Genomic DNA, 27,075 nt, shown 5'->3' with positions numbered 1-27,075 from the left:
CTGCTCCTAAGGAGGTTGTGACCTCCCCCTCCCCCAGTATCTGGGGCTCAGTCACTCCCTACTCTTGCAGGCAGTTCTGTCTCAACAGTGGCCCCTCCATGCTATGTCCACCTTGCTCACGAGGATGACTGGGAAGGCATTCAATAAAGGACTCGGGCCTTTGTCACCAGCCTAGGGCCCAGTCTGGGTGCTGAGAGGACTCGTGGCCTGGCCGCCCGGGGTCACTCCAGGCCCGATGGTGAAAGCATGTGAACTATGGGGAGGCGAAAGCGAGAAGCCTAGTCAGGGCTCCTCTGTGGTCAACCCCAGGCCTGGCCCAGGGAACCAGGAAATGCTCAGGAAGACAGACACAGAACGGGGTGTGCATATATGTCCACTCCCTCCCCTCTGAGGAGAGCAACTTCACCTTCCGTCTCTTCGGCCAGCTCTTCCTCGTTGGCACTGGCACCAGATGCCTCCATCTCCTCGTCCTCGGCGGCAGGTGGGAAGGCCGTCTCCTCATTTGCTGCCGCTGGGGTCTTCTTTTTCTTCCTCCGTGCATTCCTCTCCTTCTCCTGGGACAGAACAGCAGTGGTCAAGGCTGGAAGCGAAACATGCCTGCGGCCCAGTCAAAGCTACCAGGGCAGGGAACCTGGCTGCGTGGCTGTACAGGCAACCTTCCCACTCGGCCCATCAGAGTGGCCACACAGGCTAGGGCTATTTTTATCATAGAGGCTTCATAGTGCTGTGTGTCCCAGTGGGACACTGGGCACGGGCTGGGCCAGCATGGGAAGGCCACAGTGTCACAGTGCACACTCAGGGCACCGTGGTTGGTAGAGTAACTGTGAATACAGACTCAGCGAACACAACAGGGCCCCTGCCCTCAAAGCCAGTGACACACGCTAAAGGACTCGGGACTGACCAGGGGCCACGGCGGGACTAGACAGGGATAAAGAGGGCACAAGGCCAAGTCAGCTGGACGGGTGATCTGGTTTCTAATGGAAGGTGACACTTGGAGTGCAGGTCTGAGCACAGAGGCATCCAGGCAAGGTCCTGGGGTGGGGATGACCATCTTCAGTCTTGCCTTTCCCCAGCCCAGCAGGGCCCAGCTTTTCTCTCCCAGCAGGGGGGCATTTAACATCTCCTCCAGGCTGAACTTGTGTGCCCTACCCCGAGCTGGGCACAAGTCCAGAACAGACAAGGCTTCTCTAGGCTTGGTGTGCAAAACAGAGTCAGTGCACAAACAGGTCTCAAACTGACCAGGATTGCCTGTGGGGGACACTCTGCATCTACCATGCTGCAAACCTGGTCTGGTATAAGGGAAAGGGTGTGGTCTGAGGGGCCAGTGGCACCCCTGGTTCTCACTGACACCATCCAAAGGGAGTCCAGGTGGGGCCTTCACAGATACAGTCACTGAGGAACAGACTAAGTGGGAAGAGGGGTGTGGAGGGCAGAGACACAACGCAACTGAGGATCTTCTCGGGGAGAAGACTGAAGACAGGAGAGGGGAACACAGACCAAAAAAGGACAACGTCAGTAGCTGGTGAGAGACAACAGTTCTGCTTGTCTGGCTGGTGACATTCTGTCCTGGAAATACAGCACACCCATGCTCTGGGGCGAGGGCCTGCTGTCTCCACTGCCACGGAGCACAAGGCTCTGAGGTACAGACGTGCCATCCGAAGTCCCAGATACAAGGATCCTGGGACACAAGAACAAAAGGGGAAATGCGTGCTGCCCGCTCATCACCACCTTTAGGCTTGTCCTGACTACACACAGACCTCATGGGACATCTGCCCTGCCACCCACACCCACACAGGGCCTGGTCTTGGCACCTCCCAAGAGGCCCAGGCTCCAGTCTGCGGGCACAAGGATGTTGTGGCATGTGGCTGGGGATCCCCTTCCTTTGTCTATCTTTAGCAACAGGAACTAGGCACCAGGTTGCAGGGATACTCACAGGAAACGGGAGCTCATTGGCCCGCCAGAGCCATGGGTAGACGACACAGCACACCCTGTGTTTTTAGAGCCTATGGAAAACCCAGCCATAACCTCAGCACCAAGCGGCTGGTAGGTAGGCCCGTGAAAGTGACATGTTGGAGATACAAACACAAATTATACCTGGCATTTACTAAGTACTCGGAATCTGCAAGGCGTACAGTCACTTGACTGCACAGAGCTACCCTGCCAATCAGGGTGTGTCGCCCCTGCTTCTAAGACTCCAGGCATTCCCTAACACCTGGACTGGGCCCTCCATCTCTAGTCCTGCCACTCTGCACGATCTCAGTCTGCTTCTCCAGCCCCCATGCCGGCCCCAGGGACTTTGCACAGGCCGTTCCCTGCCTCAACACCCTTTCCCCTGATCATGGACACTCACTTCCTCAAATCTTTGCTCCAACGTCATCTCCCCAGAGGCCCTTTCTGATCTCCCTGGGGGAATTAACCAATGCCCTCCAACCCTCACTCTCTCTAGATCCCTGCCTCAGTAGTTTTTGACCAGACTTAACTCCTCATCAACTGGGCCTCTGCCTGCTTCGCTCCCACACGTGGAGTAGAGCCAGGCACTCCATAACCATGTCATTACACAAACAATCCTCAGAGACAATGACAGCTACTCGGCAAGGCAAAGCTCAGAGCTAAGGAGGGCTGCCTGCTAGAGTTCAAGTACATCCCTGCCCGGAGCGTCTCCCAGCAGCCACAGAGAGAAGATTGCAGAAGGAAGCCAGGCCAGCAGGGCCGAGACCCAGATGACACACTGAGCAACCTGGAGGCCGAGCCCTGAGGGCCAGGACACAGACAGAAGGGCAGCCTTCGGCCACATGGAGGGGGAGGGAGACCTCAGAGAGGACAAGGCTGCCAAATATTACATAACCTGCGACACAGGGCTCCGCCCAAGCTCCCGTTTCCTGATGAGTCTCCAGCAGCCATGTGCAGGTCAGGCCTGGGGTGAGCGGGAGGGGACACCCACTGACCTCCTGTCTCCCTGCCCCCACTCCCTGGGTGGCCAAGGGTATGTGCCTTCCTGCACTCAGATGGTGCTGGGCCAGCAGCCACTTAGGACTCAAAGGTACAAATGACCCTCTTGTTCTTGTGATTTTCCTTTTCAGACAGTGTCCTATAGCTCAGGTTAGCCCTGAACTCCTAATCTTCCTGCATCAAGCCAGCTGCGTGCTGGGACTATGGACACGGACCATGCCCAGCCTGACCACTGTCTAGGGGCAGCCGGATGTTGAAGGAGCGGGAAGCAGACAGCCCATGTCAGGGGTTTCTACAAAGGCCAGTTCACATACTCGCACAATGGGGTGCTTGCCCTGGACTGGGTTATCTGCTCTTAAGGTTGGCTGGGGAGGGAATCAGGCAGCTTCTATAGGCAGCCACCAGGGCAGCTACCTGAAAAAGACAAAACCAGGGACAAGGACCCCCTTCCCGAGCACCTTCTCAGCTCAGTAGCTCACCCCACAATCAAGTAGCTAGTTCCTTCGGAAACTCCAGCCACTAACTCTGTCCTACTCAGTGACCTGGGCCAAATGCTGGACTTTCCACAGTGGACGGCACTGGCTCCTCACATACTCTCCAGTAGGTGCTTCCCCCGTCCTTGTTTTATTTATTACACAGGTGCAATGAGGCCTGGAGGCCAAGCCGTGTGCCCTGAGCACCAGCCACAGGACAGCAGAGCCAGGGAACAGACCCACCGGCCACAAGCCCACTCTACTTTGGAGAGAGTAGCTCAATGCACGCATGCACGTGTCCATCTGGGATAGGCACAGGACACTTAGAAGACACCTGTACCCTGAGCCTTCTGTCATCAGCACCCCAAGACTGGCAAGTCGTCTCACGGCCCCTTCTAAGAACTGCACTGAAACTTCTGAGGAAGAGCCCCCTCCCCAGAGTCCTCGGAGTCTATTGTTATCCCTCCCATTTTAGTCAGAGAAACTGAGGCACAGAGAGGACAAGACACTTGTCCAAAGCCACACAGCCTACAAGTGACAGACCTTAGATTCACACACACAGGTCTCCTGGGCAGTGTCTATCAGCACACAGTCCTTAGTGGCCATAGCTGCACAGTGACTGCAAGGGCCTCACATAGCCAGAGGACAGGGTTGAGACATAAGTGGTAAGGAGTATAACTCACAGCAAGAGGCAGGAAGCCCCCACGAAGTACTTCCCCTCCACAGGCACCTCCGTTCTGACCCACAAGACCACCTGCAGTCCCTCACCTTCTGCTAGGGTCACACAGGTGCCCAACTCACAAGCTCAGATCTAGCTTCTCTCTCTAATCCACTGGGTACTCAGGTCCCACTGTCCCAATGGGGATCCCTGGGGGTAGAGGGAAAAGTCCCCGGGGAACGTGAAGAGTTGGGCGGTCATACACTCAGAAGAACCTGAAGTGGAAGCCATGGACCATGAGGACGGCCACTGCAGCCCTAGTGGGCTTCCGCACGGGGCCAGAGGAGAGCTCTGGTGGGCTGCCGCTATCTCTGTAGCATGCCATGCCGTGGTACTGCCATGCAACCTGCTCTGGGCCTCAGCAGGCTGCAGGAAGAGCAATGCATCTTCAGTTGTGTGGAAGTCCGCATGACTTTAAACCCATGGAAGGATGGATGCAAGGCCCTCCTAAGCCTCTGACCACAAGGGACGTTGAAGGCAGGGGTGGCTGTACACTTCTACTTAGGTGGCTAAAGAGCCTCGCCAGGCACCAGTTTTTCCAGCCCTAAGATGATGACGATCACAAGTGTGTCCAAGATGAGAGAGAGAATAGAGGGATGGCGAGAAGGCAGTGAGGTCTCCCCAAGGCCTTCCTGGCCGTGGCTGCCAAAGATATCCTACATGTACCTCGCAGTTTTCAGTGTGGGATGCGTCTGGCCCCACGTCCTCCTCCGGACTCTGAGTCTTGGGACCCTTTCTCTTTCGCTGTAACCCTAATGCCCAGGGGCAGCCAAGCAGAAGCCAAACTGCTTACTTAGGGCTCTTTGGCCTCTGGGTCTCCAACCCAGGGCCCAGCCCACCCGTACCTCCCCATGCAGGCGCCAGGCAGCCAGGGGCCACAGAGGGAGGCCTGGCTGTCCACAGTCCCCAGGGAGCCCAGCCCAGGAGTTCTGGCCCAAACTCACCATCTTTAGCTTGTGCTGCTGAAGGATCTCATCCAGGTTCTGCCTCTTCTTGTAGTTGAAGTAGAAGTTCTTACACTGGGACACGGTCTTGGATCCCACCATGCGGGCGATGGCTGACCAGTTCCTCCCATGTTCCAGGAGGCCTGTGGGTGGAAGACAGGTGAGGGCTCATGCCAGTCCAAGACCAAGGAGCACAGAGCACGGACAGGGATCAGGGAAATGACGACGGTGACAGGCATGGCCCCAAGTGAGGCCTCGTTTAAGATTCTAGGGGGCAGAACACAGAAGTCCCCCTCCCCCCCGTCTTTCCCTCCCCCATTGGGCGGGAGCTATGGTGACCCAGCCCCGACTCTGCACAGCTGCAGAGAGGCCTCAGGAGAGCGAGGCTGTTTTCCGGTCTCACCGTAGGTGAAGGGGAAAAAAGCAGTGGGAGAGCAGGAGCTGGAGCAGGGCCAAGCTGAGGAAGGGAGCAGGGTGAGCTTGGGCCCTCACACCTAAGGGGCCACACCAGACTCGGGGCCCACCTGGCCTGGCCGAGCTCAGCAGCCAAGGATGAATCTTTCTCAGACCACACGGGGAAGAAACTCCAGCTCGCAGGCCTGCCCAGCCCACCAAGGCCACAGACCTCCCTGCCCACGAGTTCCGAGCTCCATATGGAGTGGCGTACACCGTTCAGCTCTGAGGCCACAAACCCTGAGCTGGAAGGCTATTTGGACCCTCTGTTCACACCTCAGCAACCTTCAGTGGGCCCCAGCTTCCCTGAAGGCAAAGCTGGCCACTTTCCCATGGCAGTGACAGAACCTGCCCCTGGGGGTGGAGGTTAGGCGGAATGACAGCGCCGGAACCACTCTGTAATAACGCTCAGATGCTTTCCCATCACTGGGCTTCAATCATTTTCCTCTACACAAGTCAAGTTCAAGCTCAACACCGGGCTGTAACCGTAACTGCTGGGGGGAAAACAAGGGGGAGGGTGGACACAATGACTATCCACCCTTACCCACCCCCTCATTCAAACCCCAGTTGGTGGTGGCTTACAAACAAAGGAAACAGCAAAACCCCACCAGCAAGTGGCCCCCTAGGTCTGCATAGTATTGAATGAAGTCTGTCTTGCCCTGCCCCCACACTCTGGTCCAGACTGGGACTGTGAGTTTCCCACCCACCTCAACCCAGCTCAGAAGTGGGTCTGAAGCCTCCGCTTCCCACTGTAGCAGCCTTAAGGGCCCCATGGTATGGAGGAGGCACCGGACAGCCAGGCCACCTGCTGGCCTGCAGTGACCACAAGAGCCACGTGGCTCCATAGCTGCTTCTCAGGGATCCTCAAGGACAGGAGGCAGGGAGGGCCAGGGCTCAGGATCAAGTGTAACTCAGCCCCTGACCTTTCCCTCCACCCGCGCCAGCAGCAGCTGCCACTTCCAGAACCTGGCGGCTGGGGCTGCGTTTATTTATATTTCCCGAGCGCGGGCCAGGAGGGCCCGGCAAACACGTCAGGCTGCGAGGGATCGCAGGCCGGGAACCCCAGGGCAGGTCTCCATTTGGAACTGTTGGGGGTGGGGTGACCCTGGGGAACAGACATTTCCAAATTCAGTTAAGTCAACAAGGAGTTGGGCAGCTGGGTCCCTTAACTAACTCAGCTTATAGAAGTAAGAAACGGACAGGGTGGGGGATGACACTCAGCTGTTCCTGAACACATGTGGTCATCAAGGATCACTGGGCAGAGGTGTTGGGGAGCCCCTCCCAGAGCATGCCACACAGTCCTGGGAAGACACAAGCTTCCTCACGCTGGGGTGCCGTACACAGCAGCATTTCACACCCACAATGTGAACTCAGCCTAGCTGTTCTGTCTACCCCGGGGAACCCTTCTGAGAATGCCCCAGTCAAGCCTGGAGCCCAGATGAGTGCAGCCTCCTTCTAGGAGACCGTGGCTGCACCTAGAAAGGCAAGAAGAGGCACCAGGGAAAGAGGAGCTGTGGCCACGGGTTCAAAATTCCAAGTCCCCCCCACCACACTTCCAGCCACAATTTCCCGTAGCCTCATCAAAGTCACTGTCACCAATCAACCCCACCCTCCAGCCTGATCCCCAGCCAGGGGCCACTCACATCCTCTCATCTGCGTCTCCCCCTCGGCCAAGTTTTCTGGAAACATCCGGCTAGAAGGATGCTCCAGGGAGTGGAGCGGTGATCAGGAGGCTGTGGCAGCAAGGCTGCTTAGGGCTTCTTGCTGATATGCCCTGGCTGTAGCTCCGATCACATCCTCAGGAGCAGTGAGGGTGAGAGCAGGCACTGGGGGCGGGAGCTGCTCACCGCCCCACGGGACCCAGGACTCCTCCAGCCGCTGCCACCAGCTGCCTCAGTGAGTAGAGCGGTGCCCTTCCCGCTTGGGAGGGGGGTGAGGGCAACGACAGCGGGAAGTTGTCAGTTCTGTACGCTGGGTTTCTCTGTGCCAGGCGTCACCAGTGTGCACGCGGCATCCGCAGTTCTTCCAGGCACCAGTGTTCTCAGGGAGGACACTTGGGGAGGGTGCTGGCGGGGAGCCCCCAGACCCACCAAGCCACATGAAATCCAAAGCCCTGGGCAGGACGAACCGGACAGCTGTGTCCCTAAGCGGCCGGGCTGTGGGACCCAGGGCTCCGTGCTGAGCTCTTCTTGCTGCCTGACCCAGCGAGCCGCGTCAGGACTGAATGTGACCTCCAGACGCAGCAGGCGGGGGCGGGCGGGGGCCGGGCACAGGCCCAGGTTCGGCTGGGCGGGCCAACTGGCATAGGCTCCCTCCCTCTCTCCCCATCCGTGGCAGCGTCAGCAGCGGTAAGAACAGACTGAGGGATCCAGAAAAACAGAGCTCCCACCCCCGGCAGGCAGGGAGCAAGCAGCCTCTTCCGGCCGCCCGCCAGCCAGCCTTCCCCGCCAGCCAGCCGGTTCCACCTGCGGTCGCACCCCCCTTCCTCACAGGCCCCCAAAGCCTGGACCAGCCTCCCAGAGGGCTGTGGGTAGCCAGGGCTGGCTAGCTTTCTATGGGGTTGGGGGTTGGGGACTTGGAATCTGCTTGGGAGTACTCTGACACCACCAACCATTTGGGGTGGGGGAAGGACCTGGGGGCCCTGGCTGTCTCCTACATCCTCTCTTCCCCGAGAGCACCTGCTGCAAGGTCCCAACAGCTCTCTGGAGGACAAGACAACCGAGCTGCTTCTACAGCAGCATCCGGTCAGGCTGACTTCCACAGCCAGCTCGTCCCTCTAGCCCTTGCCCTTCCATCCTGCTCTAGAAGCCCAGAGGACAGGGACAGGCAGCTCGGAGCTTTCCTGTATCCCTGGCCCTGTGTGCTCAGTCACATCCCAGGCCAGCTGGCGGAGAGATCCCCAGACTGCTGAGAACCCAGGTCTTTCCCATGGAATCCCACTGTGCTCCACAGGGGAACTCCAAAGGGGGCCTATGAGAGCATGCCCCCTGTGGAAATGTCAGTGTGTTCCTGGAAGGAAACCCAAAGGCTCCTATCCCAAGGTTGAGGAGCTCCAGAAAACAGACAGTTCTACTGCTCCCAACCACGAGAAGGTCCCAGGACATTTGCATGTGTCCAGGAAGCATTCTGGGCCCTGCCGCTGGCCCTCAGAGGGGTGTTTCATCTCCATAGCATCGACTCCCCCAGACCAGCTCCTCTGCTGCACCCTTCCACCTATGGGAGCTGGGGCTGCAAGAGACACTCAAGAAAAGAACAAAGCTCTAGACACCCGAGTGTCTGAGTCTGGGACCCATGATCCCAGTGTCTGAGGCTGTGGTCAGGCCTGGGGAGTCCTGAGTTGGCTCAAGTGTCCCCAACACTGGGCGCAGTGGCCCCACGTGCTCAGTGCGACTGCTGCTCCAGTCTGCCTTGCGGTCTCGGGTTCTCCCACTCCACCTCTAATTTCTAAGGAAGGAGTTAAGAGGCAGCTACTTAGGAAGTGAAATTGGCCAAGACAGGAAGTGAGGCAGGGGGCCTGAGGCAGGGCCTGAAGCTGGCAGAGACTGAAGGAGCCCAATAGCCACAGCGGGGAGGAGGAAATGGTGGCCATGGTGACCCTTTCTCATGTGCCACCTGGGGCCCATAAAGTGCTCCAGTGGCTCAGGGGCTGTGACTGTCCCAGTCTGGATCCCCCGCACAGGGGTCTGTGTGTAAGCATCCAAGTGCCTCTCCTTCCATGTGTGTCTTGGGAACATTGTAGAACGCTCACCTCAACAGCACATGGGAGGACTGACTCTCCCATAGTCCCCCAGCTCCTCCCAGGAAGAAGCTTAGGAGGTTACCCCACCCCAACTCCTAACCTCACAGCAAAACAAAGCCTTCCCAGAGCAAGAAGTGAGAGAAACACTCTCCCTGTCTGTCCTGGTCCTCCAGCCACATCCTTCTTCAAGAAGTGTTGACACTGTGCTGGACGCAAGGGATGTGTGGTCTCTGAGCGCCAGTATCAGCTGCACAGGCGCTCAGAGACCTCCAGTGTGCCTTGTGGGGCATAGGGAGTCCTGTGGGGGCATCAGGGGATGACCTCCCCCTTGAACCTGCCCTAGCCACCTTCTCATCCTCCAGTCTGCTTAGACCCACCTCACACCTGAGATCCCAGCGCTTCTACTTGCCAATTACCACTACAACAGAGGTACTCTATACCATGCCAGACACTTGTGAGCTAGTCAAAAGGGCGTCACCACCTAAGGCCATCTGCCCACTTCCAGAGCCACAGGAATACCCTGTCTCGAGTGCCTTGGCCGGCTACACACCTGGGGAGGGATGTCTCAGAGGCATACTCCTCAACCATGCCGCTTTCTCATGGGCAAAGCAGAAACTAATTGTTCATGGGAACATGGGGTCACTACCTGTCTCTTCCTGACAAGGAGTCGGATGCTGGCCCAGAGTGAGGGACGGCAGGAGCTGACCACATCTCCTTTAGGACACTGATGAGGGGCGAGAGTCTGGCAATACCTGAGTGCACACGGAAGGAGCCCTGCTCTCTCCATGGGAATCATCACAACACAATAGGCCAAGAACCTCCAGACATGCTCCTCCAGGACCACCTCCATCCTGCCTATGGAGAGCTCATCCCCTCACATCATCTGCTCACGTGGGCAACCCCAGCCCTGCACTCGTGGCCTCTGAACTCAGCGTACCAGCCACTGGCTGGGCACACTTGACCAGGCTACCTCACTGCTGTGCACAGGGCGCCCTAGGAGATACACAGTGTATTCTTGGAACAGTCAGTCTGGCCTGGCATTGGGGACAGCATGAACTTTGATAGAACAATGGCTAAGCACCTCCCCACCAGGTCTAGGTACTCAACTGTGAAAACACTGAGACTGGACCACATCCACCGGCAGGCAGGGCTCACATGGCAGGGTGCCTGTTGAGCAGAGCTGGTAGGAGACACTCACCTCCACTGCCTGCTCTGGAAACAATATGCAGTGCCCTGGTCTAAGCACTGTAGGGGCTCCCTATCCTCCAACCACTGGGTCTGCCCAGGATCAGAACTCCAGGACAGATTAATGTCTCCCTGGGGAACTTGAGGACATTGGCCCAGCCCTGCAGGCCCCTCCTTCCCACTGTGGCCCTTGTCCCTGAGTATAAGGGATTCCTTAGGAGGCAGCTTCCTGTTCAGGTTCAGGCTCCACCTAGCATGAGCCCAGGAGGGCAGCCCCCTCAGCACATACACCACACAGAGACGCTGGTTGCCAGATTCCAGTTCTATCCATTCTCTTCAAATAATAGCCAAACACCCCAACCCCACCATTGTCATCAAAGTCACTGCAGCTGTCCACTGCTGCCTGTCACGTGCTCATTGTCTGGGTTCCTAATCGTCTCACTAGAGTGCACTGCTCCCTACACAGGGCTATCTGCTCCACTGGCTGCCCTCCCTCCCTTCCTTCCTTCATTACTTGGAAAAACAGTAGCCCTGGGGACCAACCGATTTACTCTCCTCACCACTCAGTCTTGCTCGGCAACTCGAGAGCCTGGGTTCCAATCCCAGATGCCCACTTCTCAGCTACGTGATCTTGGGTAACACACTCAACATCTCTGGGCCTCTTTCTTTATCTGCATAACAGCAGCTGCCTCAGAGCAGAAGTGAGATGAAGAGCCTTCCTCCATGGTAAGCTTGCCCTCCACTTGTGGCTCGACAACTCCAGCCCGTGGGCTGACCTGCAGTCTGCCACACTGAGTACCCACCGTATACCAAGGACTGCACACGTCTGGCTCCTTCCACCTTGGTGGGAAACCTGGAAGGCAGATCTGCCTGCCTCTTTTTAGATAAAGAGCAGATAAACTGAAGCCGAAGTGTGGAGGCCACCAGACCAAGGAGCTGCAGAGGTAAGGGGTGGGGTACAGGCCAATATGCCTAAGGCATCAGGATCTGATACCAAGGCATCAGAAGGTTAACTATTCACTATTTTTTGATCAATAAAGTCACATGGATGTGGCTGGGCTGAACAATGCTCCCAATGTAAGTTTTGTATCTACCCAGAAGTTATGCATAGGGAAAAGGGCCTGTGGAAGCAACAGAGTGAACACAGGGCAAGACGGCTGTTCTGATGGGTCGGGCTCACAAGAAGGAAAGCTGTGTCTAGGTGCGGTGACACACTTCAGTAGTAGCTCTCAGGAGGCAGGGGTGGGAACTTCTGCAAGTTCAAGGCTTGCCCAGGCTACAAAGAGAGCCAGTCTGAAAGGAGGGAAGGAAGGAGGGAGGGAGGGAGGGAGGGAGGGAGGGAGGGAGGGAGGGAGGGAGGGAATCTGGATATATGGAGAGAGAGGTGGCCAGGCCATGAGAGGAGGAGGCCAGTCCTGTGAGGTCATCACCTTAAGTGGGTGCAGAACCTTCCCTGGGGCCTTAGAAGGAACATGACCCTGCCCCCACTTCGACTTGACACCTCTAGCCCCGAGTAAAGGAGAGAAACAACTCCCATTGTGTTGGAGTCTGCAACTAGTCACAGAGATGAAGAAAGTGAGTGGTCGGAGATCACACACACAGGAAGTCCAACTGAGTTTGTCTTAGGGCTGAGTTCTTCTGCAGCTGTCCTTCACAGCTGGGCTACGAAGGATGCTCGGTGGTCTGAGGACACCTGGCTGCTTACCTGCCTGGGTTCCCCCAGGGCCTGGATCACTGTAGGCTCTTACCCCACACTGGGCCAAGGATGGGTAAGTACCATCTGCCTGGGACACAGCTTGGCGGGGGTCATTTTCCTCTATGAGCTGTCAGCACTCTCTCAGCAGGGTGCTCTGGAACATTCTTAGCCTCTCACCCCCACAGGCAGTGGAAAAGGAGCTACCACGGGCTGTGCGCACCTGCCTCCCCGCCCCCGCCTCCGGAACAGCCATCAGCAGCCACTGTGAGCAGGCATAATTGTCCAGATTGCTGTAATTCACAGCAGCAGCCCGCGCTGGCGCTCACGGCGCTATTTCAAATGTCACTGAGCAGGGCCGGTGCACATGGGCCCCAGGATCACTGGGGACAAGCTCTCGGCCCTCCCTGCAGGCCCTAACCTTGAGACAGTGGCATCAGGGCGCCCCATCCCAGCTGGTGAGTCATCCCACCCTCCTCCCACCTCCTGATCTGCCCTTCCAAAAGGAAGAGAGAGCGAGCAGCCTCCTGGTGTCAGGCAACAACAGCTATGAGCCGATGACATAGAGAATATGGAGGGATGTGGGGGAAGGAGGGCACCTCCCCGAGCAACTGCATGGTCAGTATGCTGAGCCCCACATGTGGACAAAAGCAAAGGCGGTCACATGACGTCCACAGCAGCGTGCACAGCCCAAGGCAGGGACAACCCACCACTCTGTCACCAGGTGAGCCCACAGGCAAAGTGTGTGGAGGGGGGAGGGGTGTCACACTCCATGTGGTTCACGTAGCCCTACAGCCTTCATAGTTTTATGAGGAACTCTGAACACAGTGTTAAGTGAGTGCAGCCAGGCGTAAGGACTACAGCGGCAGGAATCATTCCTGTAAGTGTCAGGGCGAAATGACTTCCAGCCACAGACCGGAAGTCCATTAGTGCTGCCTCACCCTTGGAGTGATGGGCAGGAGGGACCGATAATTGGTATGGGATTTCCATCTAGGGTGTGGGAAGTTGTAGCACGCCATTGTGGGTCTTTGTAGGTGCGTTTTGTTTCGCTGTTTGTTTGAGACAGGGTCTCATGGTGCCCATGCTGGCTTCCCACTCGCTACATAACCTAGGGTGACACTGAACTCATGATCCTCCTGCCTCTGCCTCCCAAGTGCTGGGATGGCAGGCGTGCACCACCATGCCCAGGTTAACAGACTGCTTTTCAGTGGTCAAGTCTGTTACACATACTTTTCAGAGATTAAACCAAGGGAATCGGACCATTACGTAAAGACTCTTTAGAATTCATACCACAAACCACAACGTAGACATGCACACACAAAAAAACCAAAGAACTGGCAACATGGCCCCTCTGGGGTGACGTGTATATGCACCCAGCCGGCTAGAGACACTGTCACAGAGTCCCATGAACAGACTCCCACACTGTGCTTTCTGAGCAACGGTCCTGCCCCCAGGCCACGTCCACCTTGGCTAAGAGAGGGTGCAGGCCAGCAAAGACGCAGGTCCAAGTGAAGAATCAGGATCACTAAGAGCATCCTCCTGCGCTCAGGTGGTATGGACACTCCTACTGACCCTCAGCAAACCCGACGAGTGAGGACCAGGGCCACAGGTGGCGGTGGTAGCGGCTTTGTTAAAACTCCAGAAGAAAGCAATTGGTTCGCATTGCCCACACCACAGACTGAACAGCTACCTCGGTCATAGGGCAGGGCCTAGGCAGAGGCAGGGCAGGGGCAGAGCGTGAAGGGTGAGAGGCCTGGGCTAGCTTCTGATCCTCAGTGTATCACTTCTGGATCTATGGGAGACCTTCAGCCTCAGCTCCTTATCCATGATAAGACGCAGGGACAGGAGCGACTTCTCAGAGAGGAGTCAGGGTAAAAGATGGCTGGCAACTAAGGCAGGAGCCAACTGCGGTGCCACACTCAAGTAAGCAGGTAGCTTTGTGTCTCTCAGAATACACAGGGGAAGTAGGGACAGATGCTCACAGCTGCTAGCTCTGGGACCGTCGGTAAAAGTTGCCTATCCTGAGACCCTTAATGCCTGGCTTTCACTCTTGCAGCCATCCTGGATGGCACTCCTATCTTAGGAATAGGTAAACTGAGGCTCAGAGATAGGTCACCAAGCTGGAAAGTGAAGGCCTCAGCCATGCTGAATGTAGTTTCGGGGAGCTTTCGATAATGTTACCAGGGCCTCAGGGGTATCCTCTCAAAGGCTGGGTTCTAGTGTCAGGGCTCAGAGAGAGGCTGGCGATAGGGGTCTTATTTAGCCAGCAGGGTGGAACCGCAAGGTGACAATCTTAGAGGGTATGATGGCCTAGCCCAGCATGTCACAAGGTCACAAGCAGCTTAACACCAGTTCAGGTGACCCCTTGAATTCAGATGACCCCCCCTGAATTTGATGTAGATAATTCCATGACTGTCCCCACGGCTGTAGCCCCACACACTGCAGAACACATTACAAAAAACCCAGGCACAAACTCCAAATGTTCACAGAGCCCAAACCTGCACACAGCATGGGAGTCCTTGGGGCCCCGTATGAGAGCCACGTGCACACTTGTGTGATGACAAGAAGACCTGAGTGCCACTGGCGCTGTGGCCCTGTCTTGACAGCCAGCGAACTGCCACTCCACCAGGACCTAGTTCAACCACTGTCGCTGGCGACTCACGCACTCAGCCTGCAGGCTCCTGAGCCGTTCTAATTTCAGGTACACCCTTGCCCACCACTCACAGAACACACCCAAACTCTAACAGATCCAACTGGGGCTCTTGAGCCCCTGATCCAGGCCAAATGCATCAGTAGTCTTGCATGGCACTCTGGTGCCTGGGACAAACTCAGGCACACGGCACAGCATCACGGCACCTTACCTTTCTTGGCTGTCTCCATCTCTTCCTCAGTCCAGCGAGAACTCTCGTTCATCTCCATGGTAGCTGAAAGGGAGAAAGGCAATTGGTGGAAGCCCCATAGATTGCTTTCCCTGCAGTTGGCTCTGAGCCAGCAGAGGCCTAATTCAGCTATCCCTTAACATAGTGCCTAATCCTCATGCTAGGGAGCCGGGTGCTAAGCACAGGTAACCACACAGTGCACTGTGGAGAGGTGATCTGCTATCCACACTTGTAGACAAGGACACTGAGGTGCCTAGGGACTGGACCACGGCTTCTATCTCCACATGCACTTTGCTAGGAAGGGAGTGGCCCACCTGGGGACGTGGTCACAAGGGTAAGAGAGATGATGCGCAGGAACTGCAGGTAGACAGGGGCACCACTGTGCATAGCAGGCATGTCACGCCTCCTTGGGTGCGACCTTCTTAGAATCTAGAATCTAGATACCCAAAGCCTACTCCAACCATGACCATCAAAAATAGCTCCTCAGCATTTGCCCAAGACCCACGAGCGACATTGGGACTCCGAGTGTGCTGATGACTGTTACAGTCTTCCCAGTTTGTCAGAACACAATGAGGTACCTCAGGAGGGACAGTCAGGCACACGTGGGGCAAAGTGGCCTTGTTTGAACTACACACTACTCTCCATCCGCTACACAGGCGGCCTGCCCAGAGCCCAGCTACGAGTCCCTACTGGCAGGGGAGAGTTGGGAACCCTATACAAACTGAGGGACAGAGAGTCCAGCAAGCAGATCAAGGCCTCATGACAATCTCTCCATTCCTGCTGCTGAGCCCTGCTATCTCATGGACCTCACAGGATTCCGCTTCCAATGGCACCCCCAAGGAAAGATAATTCTGGAGCACTGAGAGATGCCCATGGTGTGTTTTCTACCCTTCAGCTTCATCCTAGCATAGGCCAGGCCCTACAGGACTCTCCTGCACATGAGGTGTGCCTCTGGAACACTGCTACCCAGTGGCAGCTGACACAGGATCCGTGATCAGTGGGGCTGAGATTGAACCCCAATTATATCAGCGATGTGGGTAAGGAACACTGCCCTAGTAGTTCATATAATTTATGAAGTAAAGGCCCAAACCAACTCTCTTGGTTTGAGGAGTGAGGACTTAGCACAGATCCAGGGAGCCCCTAGTAGGGTCCATGAAAAACAAAACAGGGTCTCACTATCATTCCATCTGGGAAGAGACCCAGGAAGCCAAGATGACCTGCAGCAGAGGGTGGACATGCACTGCTGCCCCTGGTGGCTACCCATGGAACTGCAGCTCAGCTCTGTCTATTGGCCCTCTTTTTAGCAAGAAGAGACAGGATTTAAAAGCCCTTCTAGGTCAGAAAGGAGAACCAAGACCCACAAAGGAAGGTACAGGTACCGCCAAGAAACTGTCCTCTTAGCAGGTAAATTCACCCAGCTCATTACCACCCAAGGAAATGGCCACACGGCTCAATCTTCTGATTTAAGACAACAAATGGGGCCCAGGTGGGGGAGGGGTGAATGTTACAGCCTCTTCCGGGTCCTAAATTCTGCCCGTGTCCAGGCTACTGGAATCTCTAATGTTCTTTTTGGGTGTAGCAGTGAGAGAATGAATGCCCCAGGTCACAGTGAGCTCAGCAGGCAAACGCTTAGACCTGAACTCCAACCACAGCGACCCACAGTTCACTCCAACTTCAAGGAATCCTAGCAGGAATCTCCCTGTGTCCCAGCTCTTCCCAGCCTCTCCTAGTTCCCAGGCCTTGCTTACCCAGCTCTGAATTCTGCTGAGGGGCAGCAGCCTCCTCATGGTTGGCCTCGTTAGCCATGGAGCGGGTGATGCGGCCTTTGCGGCGGCCTTGGCTGTTGGCAGTTTTGCGGCCTTTGGAGGTCACAGTCTCTTTCTCATCGTTGTCCTCCCCAGAAGTGTCATCTGTCTTCTCCCTGCAGTCATGGAGGGGAGACCAGCATGCATCAGCTAGGGCTGAAAACCTCAGGACAACTGGAAGAGACCTTTGGGTCTCTCTCTCAGAGCTGGTGAAAGGGAAGAGGTGATGCCGGCCAAAAGAGGGCACTGTGGGCAGGCAATGCAGTGGGCAGGCAGCCCCCTGGAACGCTACCTTAGCATCAGAAGGGCAGCGGGAGGCTCTACAGGTCTGGGGGGGGGGCGCAATTGTTGGGTAGTCCGTCATTTGACTCCACAAATCACCAGTGGGACTCACTGACACCACACAGGGGGTCCTATTCGAGGCCTTTGAGACTCTCTACAGTCTCTTCACTAGCCAGAGGACTTAATTCTGCATCCCTACAGAGCAGTCTACCAGGGTTCCCAGCACTGCATGCCTGGGGAATAGCAGTCCAGCCCTAGCTCTCTGTGTGTGCGTGTGTGCTGGGGTTGGGGGGTGTGAGGGCGTGTCACATGACCTGGGCACCCAGCTTCTCAGAAGCAACTGGGGCAGATTTATCGCCTCTGTCACCCATTCATCTTCCTGAAAGACGCTAGCTGGAGCCGTGGAGACAGGGAAGGGGGAGGCACTGATCCGCACAGGCCCATCACAGGCACCTGCGGCCCCTCCACCTTCTCCCCCAGCTTGGAGTTGTCAGGTGCTAATGGGAGTGACTATGGTGGTGGGGGCTGCCAGATGCTTGCATCCCTGTGTCCTCCCGAGGCTCTTCAGCCCACTCTCCCTCTTGGATCTCAGGGGCTTTTAGAGGCCAGGCTGAGCGCCAAAGTGGCTGTCTGGATTTACGAGTCCAGGAGCAGGGCTCAAATGAGCAATCAGTCTTCTAGGTCTCTGGGGGGCTGCAGAGAGGGCGGGGGATGGAAGGAGCAGGGGCTGAGGTTTCCGGGAGGAGCAGCCTGGGAGAACTGACTAGGGCTCCAAACTGGCGCCAGGCACCGCTCCCCAGGGCCCAGGTGTGAGCGGAGCAGCTGCAGGGCCTTACTTGCTGAGCTCCTCTTTCTCGTTATCCACATCCTGCTTCTCCTCCTCCTTGTCGGTCTCCTTCTCCTTCTCCTTCTCCTCCTTCTCCTCCTGGCTGCTCCGTGCCATCTGCTGCTGCTGTTGCTGCTGCTGCTGCTGCTGTTGCTGCTGCTGCTGCTACAGCCCAGGGAGCAGAGGCAGGAGGGAAAACGGGAGACAGGTGAAGCTGGGGAAGGGAGGGACGGTGAACACAGAGGCCGGGGCAGCTGGGAAACCAGCCAAGTGGGAGAGGCAGGAGTCAGAGGGAAGCGAGAAATGCACCGTGCCCTGACACAGGGGCTCAATTCCTGGCTTCTCCACTAAGCCCAGTGGATTGACACCTGCAGAAAGGCCTGGAGTGGGGACAGTAGGCAGGGTGCAGGCGGGCACGCCGATACAAGGTGTGGAGAGAGAAGGCAGGAAGGCGGTCCTCTTCGCCTCCATTGTTCCTTCCTGGCAGGAAAACACAGCCGTCCACATGGCTCTAGGCCTTGTCTTTTGCGGGACTAGGCTACACAGCGGATAGACAGGGACATCGCGGCAATACTGGTACGAAGAGCAAGAGCCTGACTTGTACAGTTATCATGTGCTCTTGAGGCTACACTGTTATTCTGGATCCCCAGAGTCACCCTCCCCACCACCAAGAACCCCATGTTCTCAGAGAGGAGGGGCCAGGGCAGCCATGCATGACTGCTGACTCCTCAGCTGGGCACCAGATGTCTGTCAGCCAGTCCGGGCCCTGCTTTCAGATCCTACCCCTTCATGAGGCTCAGGAAAGACGCCTCATTCTGGCTGACAGAGCTCCCTGAAGCTGGCACTGAATGGGCTTTTGTCAGTTCAACAGTGTCCCTTTTACATGCGCTCAAGGTGAGTGCCATGGAAACCAGGGGTCTGAACTCAAGGAGATGGAAGGCAGGAAGAATTTCTGTGCCTGGCCTGCACTTCACAGGTGTCCGCACATGGGGCCTGAGCTGTCTCCTACAGGCATGTGGTACCCAAGCCACTCAGCTGTATCTCCCACCCCTACACACAGGGGCTGCGGTCCAGTGTCTTTGGGGGCTAGGGGAGAGCGCTGGAACCGAGTCTAGGAACTAGACCTCACTGCCCAGGGCAAGAACCTTAAGAGGTGTTCCTGCAGCCCGGTCTGAGCCCTGTGGATAGGAGTGACAGAAGATTCACTTTTATGCATAACAGTCCCTTGGCCTGAATGAAGCCGTGTGCTTGGCCCCTACTGGCTCCTGGGAGACTTGAAGCGGGTGCTGGATCCCTCTGACTAGCTGCTTGAGGTTGGTGAATCACAGGCTGGTTGGCAGCACCAGCCTAGGGATCTTGGGCTTGCAGTGATCACATGGGCAGCTGTAAGCTGTGGTTCTTGGTGCCCGAAGGCTGCTAGACCCTAACCTCACCAAGATCACCATGATCCCTGGCTAGAGGCAGCATCAATATCTGAAATTCCCCAGCTTAGTCAGAAGCAGTGGAATACACCTGTAACCCCAACACCTGGGAAGTAGAGACAAAAGGATTGCAGCCCAAGCTACATAGTGAGATCCTGTCTCAAAATAAAACCATTCGAACAAAAATAAAATCAATTCCCAGGTTGCTCCAGGACATTTCCAAGTTGCAGACTGGAACCTTAGACTGACTGGCAAGTTCTTCTCTAATGGCTGGTGAAAGGACTTCAGGCTGAACCCCTAGGTTCCAAGGCAACCAGCTTGGTGTTGCCACTGTGTGAACAAATGGGAATGCCATATGACAATAAAGCTTTAGTTACAAAAGCAAGTGAGAGGCCGATTTGACTGTAGGCTGACTCTAGGCTAACCCTGAGGCTCCCTATATTCACCTAGTCCCTTGCAAGTCTACTGCTGGAGTCCTCAGATCAGAGTGATGGAAAACTTCAGGCTGTTTGTATCCCATGGCAAAAGGGATGCCTCAGGAGACTTCAACCTCAGCTTGGAGATCAAATGCCACCATCCGCCATGACTCCCAAGCTTGCAGTAGTAGCAAGTAACAATTTATCAGTTATGGTCAGGGTAGCCATATATGTCCCCCACCCCCAGATCACAACACTATGGACACCCTGAAAGGCTCTACAGTGAGTTGCAGGTGTCCAGATCTGCTAGAAAACTTTTTTTTTCCAGAAAAATGACAGCTGTAAGGATAGATGCCAGCTGACAACGTGCCTAGGATGAGACTGTATCCTCATGTCACCTTTGAGCTTCTTGTTCTTCCCAACAACCCTGATATTACACCTGTTCCAAGGATGAGAACAAGACACAGAAGTCAAGCAACCCATCTGAGGTCACAGAGCACTCCCAGCAGAGCCTACAGCCAGACGGGACCTCCAGCACAGCCCCGGGGACTCTGGGTTCCTCCAAGTGGAGCTGTGGCACCTACTTTATTCCTATCTCAAACAAACCCTTGTCTACAATGGAACACCAAGGCCCCCAAAGTGTGGCGCCCACCCCTACAGAGCATGCTCTGAAGACGATGAGCCCAAGAGTGAAGTGTTCCGAGGGACAGCAAAGTAAGACCTTCAAGGGGCACACGCAGCCCTGCCTGGCATGTATCCCCAAGACCCCCGTGTGTGAGGAAGTAGGCCTGGTAAGACCCAGCCTCTGCACCGAGTCTTCAGTTTTGTGGTAGCCAAGACCAAAGGAAGGCATTTGGGATGCCCTGGGTTCCATCCCAGCACTAAGTTTAAACTTGACAATTCACAGCCATACTGACACACATTCATTCATTCATTCATTCATTCATTCATTCAACAAACACTGTACTACCAAGAACTGACAAACAAAACGCCCCAGCAACTGAGCCCTGAAGGCTTCCCTGTGCAGGGAAGGGAACCTGAGGGGTTGGGTCGGGTGGGTGAACAGGAATGGGGCGTGGGACCAGAGGAGAGGAAGTGCAGCAGCTGGGTGTACCCCATCCCTCCCTCCCAGGGACACACAGCAGATGCAGGCTCAGCCCTCAGAGGTGTGCTGAAGCCATCTGAGTTTGTGGAATACTGAGGGTCAAGCATGAAGCATGGCCACCTTGTCATTAACAGAAACGTACGCCTTGTGGTTGGTGTGAGACGGAGCGGGGAGGAGTGTTACTGTTTTGTTTTGAAGACAGGGCCTCATTTTGTAGCCATAGTTAGCCTGGAATTAGCCTGGAATTTGCTTTGTAGACCAGACTAGCCTCAAAATCAGAGACAGCCTGCTTCTCCCTCCCAGGTGCTAGGCTAAAGGTGTGTGCCACACCAGGTCAGAGGTCAGCGTTTAAACAGGCATGTGGCCACCGTGGGCCAGCCGGCCTTAGGACTGTCAGGTTCCCAGCACTAGCTGTTCACACTCTCCTGAGCTATCTGCTGGGACACACTTTCACCCGGGCTAGCCGAGTGCTGGAGCCGTGTGCTGCATATCCCCAGCCCTAAAGGTCCCATTTTAAATCAACTGGGGGCTGGGGTGGGACCTGGTGGGCGTGCTGGCTGGTTTGGCACAAGCTTGAGTCACTTAGGAAGAGGGGATCTCAATTGAGAACATTAGAATGGCTTGTGGTGCATTTTCTTGATGACAACGTAGGAGGACCTAGGTCACTGTGGGCAGTGCCGCTCCAGGATAGTGGTCCTGGATGCTATAAAAAAGCAGGCTGAACAAGCCAGGGAGAGCAAGCCAGTAAGCAGCATTCCTCCATGGCCTCTGCTTCAGTTCCTGACTCCAGGTTCCTATCTTGAGTTTCTGCCCTGACTTCCCTCAGAGATAGACTGTGCAAATGAACTGTAAAGCTGAAATAAATCTGTTTCTCCCAAAGTTGTTTTTGGTCATGGTGTTTATTACAGCACCAGAAATCCTCACTGGGACAGTGGGCAAAGAAAGGCGCTTGCTGTGTAAGTATAAGGACCTGAGTTCAGATCCCAGTACCAACATCAAAAGCTGCACATAGCTGTGTGCACCTTTAACCATAGTGCTAGCGGGGAGGGAACGACACAGATGACTGGGGTTTGCTGACCACCAGCCCAGTTCCAGGTTAAGTGGAGACCCTGTCCCATGGAAATGGAACAGAATAACAGAGGGTACACCTCTCATTCTGCACGAATGCACACGCATATGTGCGTACATATGTGTATGTACACACGTACACACACACTTCTAAGCAGCCCTGCTACCAAAATAAAATCTGACCTGGGACATCCATTCTGGGTCTACCTCCACACATTAGCTTGCTCCCATTCCCCTTTTGCCTTCAGAAGAGGTCACTTGGAGTCCCTTCATGGGGTCTTTGCACTCACTGTGCCCTTTGCCAGGCCAGTTCCTTCTTATTGCTCAAGTCTGGCCTCATGTGCCTTCTAGAGAAGCCCTTGGGGCCAGATCCCTGAAAGCTACCCTTGCTCATGTGGGCCCAGGACTTGAGCAGTCTTCCACACCACCTCAAAGCTGACGTCCAGAGACCTCATGTGTCTTGCTCAGAGTCACATCATCAAAACAGACCCAAACATGCAGGCCTTCCCCCGTGGGCGACTCCCAGTGCTACCGATCTGGTATGCAGTAAAGGGTCATGTCTGTCCGAGAGATGGATGGTGTCCAAGTAGCACCCACACTCCCACCTCCAACGTGGTCAGTTTGGGTAGTGGGAAGAGCTGAGTCTTCTGTGTTGTGTGGGTCCTGGCCCAGGCAAAGGTCTTGAACCTTTTATCATTTCCCACAGAAGTGACCCAGCTTGTTCTACCCACAGGGCACAGCCTCTCCAGCCTCCTGGGCTCCCCAAATGCCAGCACTGAGCAGATTCCCTTCTTGGCAAGGAGCTGGGCAGGAAATCAGGGATGTCTGCTCAGCTGGCCCTAAATTGGCACGGGTCTGCCTTGCCCAGAACACACTCAATGAAGCAGCTACCCAGCCTGCCACAGGCCCTAGGCTGGAGGCCTTCTACTAAGGTCTGAGACACAAGCACATTCCCAACCAAATGGCCTAGCTAAGGGCACCATGGTTCGGTCTGACCCACGGGCCCTGGTCATCAACCCCTGGTGACCTCACAGGCAAGGAGCAGCTAGCTGGTCCTCAAAGAGTGATACCATACACTGGCCAGCCTGTCTGGTGCTGCCCTGGAATAGCCTGCTGGTCATACTGTTCCTGGCCAGGCAACCTGGGCCCTGCCTGGGAACAAGGTCAGCTGCCCCTTGGCAAGCAACCAGAAAGAAGCGTGTGGGTGGGGAGGAAAGGTGGATGGAGGTGAGATGGGGACAAAGAGGAGGTGACACAGGGTCACAAAGACAAGGATAGACAGGAAGGCAGACAGAGAGCAGGAAACAGGGCCAGACAGAAAGGGAAAAGATGAGAGCCCAGAGCGGAAGCCATGCACAGAGGCAGAGAGTGAGTAGCATGTGTGGCCAAGGCCGGGAGGAGCAGTGTGACAGAGGGTGAGAGGGGCAATCGACAGAACACTATGAGCCAGGATGTGAGGGCTGACATCAGTGAGGATGAAGAGCCTCTGCCACCAATGTCCCCCTCACTCAAGAGGGGCTGGCCTAGAAGTCAGGAGTCCAGGACAGACTTTTCCTAACTGTAGAAAACCGCCCCAGAAGACCTAGCTAGTCTACCCTTGGGGACACGCCTGCTCAGTCACAGGTCCCTCACAACATCTGCAGGCTCCGGGTTTAGGATGGAGAGACCACAGTGGTTGTGACAGTACAGCTGTGACTCTCCTGGGCAGATCTGGGCGAGGGACCAGGAGTGGCCATCAGACCACTACCCGGTCAATGGGGCAGCTCGGGGAAGGTGCCAGAGAATGGTCCGAAGAACGAGTGAGGAGGTCACTGTCCCCAGAGCCTTCCTCACCCTGGGCAGAGACCAGAGAAGCTTCTGGAATGGGAGCCACCTTGTTAGCTAAGCAGTAAGGTGAGCCTGCCACTCCAAATGGCTAGCTACACTCCTCGCCCACGGGAAGCTGAGGTCAAGGAAAGCCTCACTTTCTCGGCCAGAATAAAGGCAAGCACTGCCTGGGTGGGCTGAGAACTGAATGTCACTGGTGGTCACTGCTGGTATCCAATGGCTTCCGTGAGGACTTTATAACCTATAGGTTTTGTCTGTTTGCTTGGGTTGTTTTTGCTGTTTGTTTGTTTTTTTGGTTTGGTTTGGTTTTTTTTTTTTTTTTTTGCTGTTTTTGGTTTTGGTTTTTCGAGACAGGATTTTTCTCTCTGTAGCTTTAGAGACTGTCCTGAAATTTGCTCTGTAGACCAGGCTGGCCTCAAATTCACAGAAACCCACCTACCTGCCTCTGCCTCCCGAGTGCTGGGATTAAGGGAATGTACCACCAATGCCCGGCTACCACTATGTTTTTTAAGTGTGACCACTGAACAAGTACTGACACAGGGCTGGTGGGGTCCAGACAGGGAAGGGCTGGCTGTCAGGTTCAGGTCAGCAGGGATGCCTGAGGGCAGGTGGAGGACACTAACAAGGTAAATACCTCCTCTTGACCTGGCCACACAGCCCTGCAGGGAAGTGCTTGTTACCCTGTCCTTAGCCATCTCAGCCCGTGTACAGACACTACAGAAAGGGTCCTGAGGGTACCTGAGGCTCTCTGTTTGGGTGCTAGTTCCTAGGGCTGAGGTTCTCAGAGTCACTAACAGCAAGTTCTGAAGAACCCGAGAGCTTTGGCTTGGACAAGCTGGCCACCAAAGGAGGGAATAAATCTGAGAGTCCACTCTCCACAGACATCCATCCCAGCGTGTTCAGAGGGGTATGGGTGCTAGATACCCAGGTGTCCCCAGGCAGAGATGGAAAGAGCATGTGGGGAGGGGGAGGGGATCATGGGACACCTGCGTGGGCTAGGAAATGTCACTTTCCAAGGTGGTATGCAGGATGTGGAGCGTGGAGAGGGGGAGGACCACTGGCACCTTAGCCATCTGGGAAGTCCCACCTGGTGTCTTGTCTACCTTGAAGCTCTTCCCTGGAGAATCTGAGAGAAGGAATGGCTTGCTGGAATCCCAGTGTGTTCCTGAACATATGGACTCCCCTAGAATGGTAGTTCTCAAAGCCTAGCATCATCCAGTAAGCATTTAGTACATGCCCTGATGAGCACACACATCTGTGCACCAATCAGCCACCTCCGGGGAGCCCTCTGCATGGCACTGCTGTGCTGAGATGCAGAATGGTCACTTGTGGCGTCCCTAAGCAACAGTGTGGCTTGAAGTCACAGGAACCACACCAGGACCACAGCATCTACAAACAGGGGCCGCCCCAGCCAATGGATGTGCAGAGATGAGGAACAGTGTGAGGGGGGAGACCAAGATGGCAAAGAAATGGACAGAGAGAGATGGCTTAGCAGCTCCTGGAGGCACCAGAGGGAACAGGGACCAAAGAGCAGATAGAGACAGAAGCAGCCGCAGCACAGGCACACTGGGCGGGGCCACCCTGAGGTGGGAGCAGGTTTCTGCCCTCAGCCGTTTCAGGGCATATCACCACAGCAAAGAGCCCAGTTAACACAGTCCCTAGAGTTCACAGCTCAGCAGTAGAACTTAACATGATGCATTAGCCATGTTCCCTATTCTTTCCATTGTCACTATGGCTACGACACCTCTCACCATCATGGTCACCATCATCACCATCACCACCATCGCCAAAACCAGCATCATCACTGTGGTGGCTTAAATGAAATGTTCCCCATACTCTCAAGCATTTGAACACTTGGGTCCCGAGTTGGCAGCACTGTTTAGGGAGGCATGGGAGGTGTGGCCTTATGAGAGGAAGTGTGTCACCAGCTTTGAGGTTTAAAAGTCACCCACTGCCCCTGGTTTGTTCTCTCTGCTTGGTGCTTGTGGTTCGAGATGTGAGGCCTTGGCTTCCGGCTCCTGTCACCATGCCTGCAATTTGCTGCCACACCTCTCTGCCACGATGGACTCTTAACCCTCTGGACAGTAAGCCCAAGCAAACGTGTTCTTCTGTAAGCTGCCTTGGCAATGGTATTTTTATCACAGCTACAGAAAAGACAATCACCGCCATCACCATCATCACCAACACCATCATCAACCACTATCACCAAAGCCCCATGATCACCAAACCCATCATCTCCAGCAGCAGCAGCAGCACTACCACCACGGCAGGCAGCAGCACCCCCTCTACTTTCTACAGCTAGGAATTGATATTTAAACAGGGTCCCATGTCTCCATAGACCCAAAGCCTCCCAACCTCACCATGCCTTCTACTTGATAGCTAACTGACCTTTTGTCTGTTAGTCTAGAACATTCCTGGACACAGCAGCAAGACCTACAGCATACCCACTGCTCTGTGCCACACAGCTGTGGAGTCACACATCTGTCAGAAGTATGAGTAGGCCAGCCCATCGTGGGCACATAAAATGAGCTGGAAATCCATAGCCACAGACCAAGTCCTGGGTGTTTCACTGAGTGTGCACATACGAGTGTGTTTGTATCTGTGTGCACATATACATGGAAGCCAGATGAAAACCTCAGGTTGCTCAAGAACTGTCCACCTTGTATTTGAGACTGGGTCTCTCTTTAGGACCTGCAGCTTGTTGATTAGATAGGTGGGCTGGCCAGCAAGTCACGGGTCCCTATCTCCACCTCTCTTCCACTAGAAACATTACAAGCATGTGCTACAGTACCCAGCTTTTGGTGTGAGTTCTAAGGACGAAACCCAGTTCTGACGCTTACACGGCAGGGACTTTACCAGCTAGCCAGGCAGTCTTTCTGGGGTGTTCCACTTTACCGACTCGCCAGGCACTCTCTTTCTGGGGTGTTTCACTTGTCTCAGCAGACTGGCCTCCCGGACTGTACTCTGCTTAAGTGAACTGGAAAGCACCTGTTTTGTGAGGCAGTAGCCCCTACTCTTGATGGTCCAGCCCAATGTGCCAGGGGACCTGGCCTGGGAGAGGAAGATAGCCAGCACATAGCATCTCTCCACCTCCCAAACACCACAGCCACAGAATCCAGGGACCCATGCACTGCCTGTATTTACTTAACCTCTTCCAGAGGTCAGCCAATTTTTCCTAAAGGTGGACAGTGACGTAGGCTATGCAGTAATGGCTGTGTGCCAATAAAGCTTTATTTACACAGAGGCAGCGAGCAGAACTGCAAGCTGCTGGCACTCTAGGCTCACTTGAGAC

General features: G+C 55.4%; 1 protein-coding gene across 27 annotated transcripts in view; it reads right to left on the bottom strand.

Moving 5' to 3' along the window:
- Window positions 1-27,075, bottom strand: part of Ncor2 (nuclear receptor corepressor 2) — a 155,914-nt gene that overhangs the window by 34,557 nt on the left and 94,282 nt on the right. For 25 of the 27 annotated variants that reach the window (XM_050146243.1, XM_050146246.1, XM_050146255.1 and 22 more), the window contains 5 exons: window positions 17,957-18,111; window positions 16,782-16,954; window positions 15,016-15,078; window positions 5,085-5,227; window positions 407-554 (listed from right to left, as the gene is read on the bottom strand). In XM_050146243.1, coding sequence (XP_050002200.1) covers window positions 407-554; window positions 5,085-5,227; window positions 15,016-15,078; window positions 16,782-16,954; window positions 17,957-18,111 — 682 coding nt within the window. The remainder of the gene's footprint in view (window positions 1-406; window positions 555-5,084; window positions 5,228-15,015; window positions 15,079-16,781; window positions 16,955-17,956; window positions 18,112-27,075) is intronic. The other 2 variants (XM_050146241.1, XM_050146247.1) reach the window with 2 other exon arrangements.

Source organism: Alexandromys fortis, unplaced genomic scaffold, assembly GCF_014885135.2.
Source record: "Alexandromys fortis isolate MF-2015 unplaced genomic scaffold, M_Fortis_MF-2015_v1.1 scaffold_56, whole genome shotgun sequence".
NCBI lineage: Eukaryota > Metazoa > Chordata > Mammalia > Rodentia > Cricetidae > Alexandromys > Alexandromys fortis.
This window is presented reverse-complemented; position numbering and strand designations above follow the sequence as displayed.